Source organism: Elaeis guineensis, chromosome 8 (assembly GCF_000442705.2).
Source record: "Elaeis guineensis isolate ETL-2024a chromosome 8, EG11, whole genome shotgun sequence".
NCBI classification, from domain to species: domain Eukaryota; kingdom Viridiplantae; phylum Streptophyta; class Magnoliopsida; order Arecales; family Arecaceae; genus Elaeis; species Elaeis guineensis.
Window position 1 is genome coordinate 15,268,777 of NC_026000.2, and position 4,414 is coordinate 15,273,190.

General features: G+C 48.9%; 1 protein-coding gene across 1 annotated transcript; it reads right to left on the reverse strand.

Moving 5' to 3' along the window:
* Nucleotides 1-1,797: 1,797 nt before the first annotated feature.
* On the reverse strand, nucleotides 1,798-3,796 carry LOC105050241 (serine/threonine-protein kinase UCN). The gene has a single exon (XM_010930191.4). It carries the CDS (start codon nucleotides 3,695-3,697, stop codon nucleotides 2,411-2,413), a length of 1,287 nt encoding a protein of 428 aa, XP_010928493.1. The 5' UTR covers nucleotides 3,698-3,796; the 3' UTR covers nucleotides 1,798-2,410.
* Between the last annotated feature and the right edge of the window lie 618 nt (nucleotides 3,797-4,414).

The window sequence follows — 4,414 nt, forward strand, 5'->3', positions numbered from 1 at the left end:
TATTCTTTTGCGTGCATGAAAGATACAACCTGAACCCCATGCATGGAACGATGTTCTTTGACAAGAGGATTTGACAAGAAAAAAAAACTGTGATGAGGTGGTTGGATGGGTAATTGAGTGTGAACACCAAGTATTCTTAGTCCTCATTCTGGTGCCTAGAGAAGCATTTCAGATGATTGATCTGTCAGCAAAGGATAGTGCTTTACAAAGGTAAGTCCTGTAGTGTGGTGGGTCTTGATGCATGTCTCATTCATGACAACCGGGAAACTCTTGAGTCATCGGTCGATCCGCAGTGATTTAAAGTTTTGTTATTTTCTCGTGGGAGATGTGGATAGACGATGGTCATCACTGATTAACATTTCATTCTAAGCATCATCATTGTACCTGTGGTACTCTTCGTGGAGTTGCTTCACAAGATTACTGAGAAAGAAGGGGGTGGAGGGGCCTCGCAGACCAAAAAAAAGGAAGTCATTAACTTCCAAAAGAATGGATGCCAGACCTGGTCTTTGAGACAGGGGGGGTGGGGGCAGTTTGGCGTTTTTCTGACTAAAGTGGGATACGAGGGCCTCGCATCACCTCACCTCCATATATTCCTCCAGAACGTATGCATGGGGGTAGAAGAAGAGTGGGGGCCTCACAAGGGGAGCTCCCTGGATGCCCGTCTCCGGGGTCCCCTTGCAATCCCTCCCTTCTTCCCCACCCACGTAACAAATGCAAGAGAACAAAAGAAGGGGTGTGAGGGTACTTTTATCTCTTTTGGACCTTAGTGGGTGTAGGACACCCAAAAACGATGAGTCAGGAGTTGATTTATCGGAGGGTCTGCCATCTTCTGGAGGGTGCTCTGCCTGCAAATGGTCAATTTTCTTTCTTTTTCTCTTTCTTACTTTAACTGATCAAATGTGGCACTCTGTGGCAGATGTCTATCGTCCATCTACTTGCTCTACCCCGTGTTCTCTTTGAGTGACTTGTCCTTAAATGATTAAGATTTGTTGTTTTCGTTTTTTTATTTCTCCCTTGTATGCGATTAGAGATGGAGCTTTGGGCAAGCCCCTTTGGTCCATTTGCCATCCCCATTATTCACAACGAGAATCCTATCTTGTTTGTGCCGCTTGTAAGCATCTTCAACTTTTACCTTTTTTTTTTTAAAAAAAAAAAAAAAAATGGAAATGGTTCATTTGTACCCTCATTACGGTCTTGACAACATTCAATGTATTTTATTCTACAATAAATATGTAGTTGTTTTTTTTAATTCCCTTTTGACATATTTATTCTTTATCATGGTGCACTTGGTTTTAACTTGTAGCAAAAAATATAAGATACATGAGCAAGATTAACAGCGAATTATCTTTGTTTCATCATAGATCTCTACCATTACTCGTAGTAGCCAAACTTAAAACTCCGCTTTCAGGGTTACTGTAGGACCCGTGTCCTTCAGCTTGAGATAGCGAGAAAGCAAGCCTGCATGTTCCCTAATTATGAAACAAGCTTCACAAGGTCGTTTTAGCATGAATAGAAATCTTATCATAAAAACTCTTTGTGATGTTCCACAGCTTTGATATAATATAAATGGTGTAAGAGAAAGGTAATGTATAATAATACTATGCTGTCTAATCTTTAACCTACAAAACTACAGGCAAGTTAAAACCACCCTTGAAGAAAGGCATGCCAATGTCAAGCAGTTAACGAATATTATAATGATGGCATGTTAGTGTAGATCAAGAGAGTTAACCATTCGATATTTCATGGTACAATGAACCACCATTTCCCAGATCAACTAGTACATTATAGTCTTTTTATCAAAAACATACATTAGGGGTGACTAAGAGTACTTTTTAATGAGGATCTTTTCCATATACCTCCTTTGAATATTATCTTTTCACGTGTATACAGCTACATATGATTCTGTCCACCGCTAACAAATATCCGAAAAGTAGCTGATGAAGTATAAGAGTCTGAGATTTGCTCTCTAGCTAGATTTCAAAGCCGCTCAAATAATCCAACAAAAGTAGGATGAAGGATGAGATGTCAACAAACTTGAGGGATCCAATCATCAGACGGCTTAGATCCCTGCAATTATCAAGAAATAATAAACATTTGTCTAAACACTAGGTACCCTCTGTGGTTGTTCATTCCGTAAAATAAGGGGAGGAATATTACAAACAGCATGCTTGGATCCGGTACAAGCCAGGCTGCACACGTGCGTACGGCAAACGTGTCTTCTCAAAATTCTGTCAAATAACCCCTACAGTTATTCCTAATTACAACCAGCGTCCCCGGGCCAGCGAACCGTTCCCGTCTGCGCACGTCTCGGCCCCTCTTCTGTTATGTACATCCCCCAGTACCGGGAAAAGGTCCACCTTTTTATTCAAAAAAGAAAGGTTAAAAAGAAGAGGTCAACTAACGGTAACCGTCAGAACTCCGCCAGCGATACTGACGACGAGAACGGCGACGGCGCTGCCGACGAGGCCCGCTTGAAGTAGTCCCGGACGTCGAACCACCCGGCGCCGGCACCGGCACCGGTCTTGTCAGCGCCAGGCGCGAGCACCTCCTCCTCGAGGTCCTCGAGCGGCGGGAGGAACGGCGGGCGGTTGACGTCGGCGAGCAGATCCCACTGGACTCCCCGAAAGAACGGGTGGGCCTTCACCTCCTCCACCCCGCCGGCGTACCCGAGCCGCCGGGCGGGGTCCTTGGCGAGGAGCAGGGAGATGAGGTCGGTGAGGTCGGTGCGCTGCCGGCCGGCGAACTCAGGCTGGCGGATGAGGACGTTCCGGAAGGTCTCCTTCCGGTTGCGGCCGCGGAAGGGGGTCCGGCCGTATGCCATCTCGTAGGTGAGGATGCCGAGGGCCCACCAGTCGACGGCGAACTCGTGGCCGTCGCCACGGACGACCTCGGGGGAGACGTACTCCTCGGTGCCGACGAAGGAGTGGGAACGCTCGAAGGCGTCGCCGGCGACAAAGCCGGAGATGCTGGGGCGGCGGCGGCTGACGGGAGAGACGCGGGCGGACTTGACCTTTCTGAGCTGCTGCTGGAGGTGGACGCTGATGTCGGTGGGACCGCCGCCGGAGGTGGCGTGGCCACCGAAGAAGATCCGGGTGAGGTTCCGACGCCGGCGGTTGTTGTTGTTGTTGTTAGAAGGGGAAGGGAGGGGGATGGAGGCGGGTGAGAAGGAGGGGAAAGGGAGGGGTTTGGGGTTGAGGTGGCGGGAGAGGTCGAAGTCGGTGAGGGTGACGTGGCCGGAGCCCTGGAGGAGGACGTTCTCGGGCTTGAGGTCGCGGTAGACGATGCCAAGGGAGTGGAGATGTGCGAGGGCGGAGACGATCTCGGAAAGGTAGAAGCGGATGGCGGCGGGGGAGAAGATGTGGTCGGAGAGAGAGTAGCGGAGGGCGTTGAGGTCGCGGCCGGGGCAGAAGGGGACGGCCCAGGCCAACAGGTCTGGGGTCTCCAAGGAACCCAGCAGCGAGGGGAGGAAAGGGTGGGGGCCCAGGCGGGAGAGGACGGAGAGCTCCCAGCGGGCGCGGCGGTCGGCGTCGGGCTTGGCGGTGGGGGAGTGCTTCTCCACCACCTTGAGAGCGAAAACCGGCGGCCGTGAGGGGTGGGCCGAGCGGTCGACGACCAGGAAGACGGTGCCCATCGCCCCCCTCCCCAGGACCCGAACCGCGCTTAGCTTGTCCAGGTCCAGGTCCAGGTCCAGCTCCATATCGCGTTAATGTGATCGATCTCGTCCTATTCCTCTTCTCTTGTACCTCTTGAGTTTATTTATACTCGTGTCCGAATGGACGAAGAGGAGGAGGTTTCTTGGAGAGAGGTGTCCTTCCCAGGAGAAGGAATTTATTAATCCGCGCGGATCCTCTGCTGTGCACAGCGCGCCCCGTCCATCGCGCGATGGACGGCCGCGCACGGCCGCGATTAATAAGAGGGAGACCAGGTGAAGGGGGAGGCAGTAAAAGATGACGAGTTGGCTTTCCTATCAAAAAAAAAAAAACATGATGACGAGTTGGCTTTGGTGGGGTGACATACATACATACATACATACATATATATATATATATATATATATATATATATTATCTTTGTCTTTGAAAAAAAAAAAAGAGTCGATTATTTGTTTATCTAGTCTAGTTATATCTGCATTTTTTTTTTGGTAACTCAGTTATCTCTGCATTCGTTTTTTAATTATTTAGCCTCGTTTTGCTTTTGTGGCAGGAAATCTTGCTTTATTTAGGTGGAATCCAACGACAAAAGGGGGGAGTTACGGTGAACACTATGCGTGGGTGATTGATTTTTTTGGCACGTGAGAAAGGATGAAGGGTAAATAAATATTTGGCCTACCAAAGCGAGAAAGGAAACTTAAATTTTATGAGAATGAAACTTCGGTTCAAGTAGGGACGACAATAGTTTGGGTAGGCCATTATAT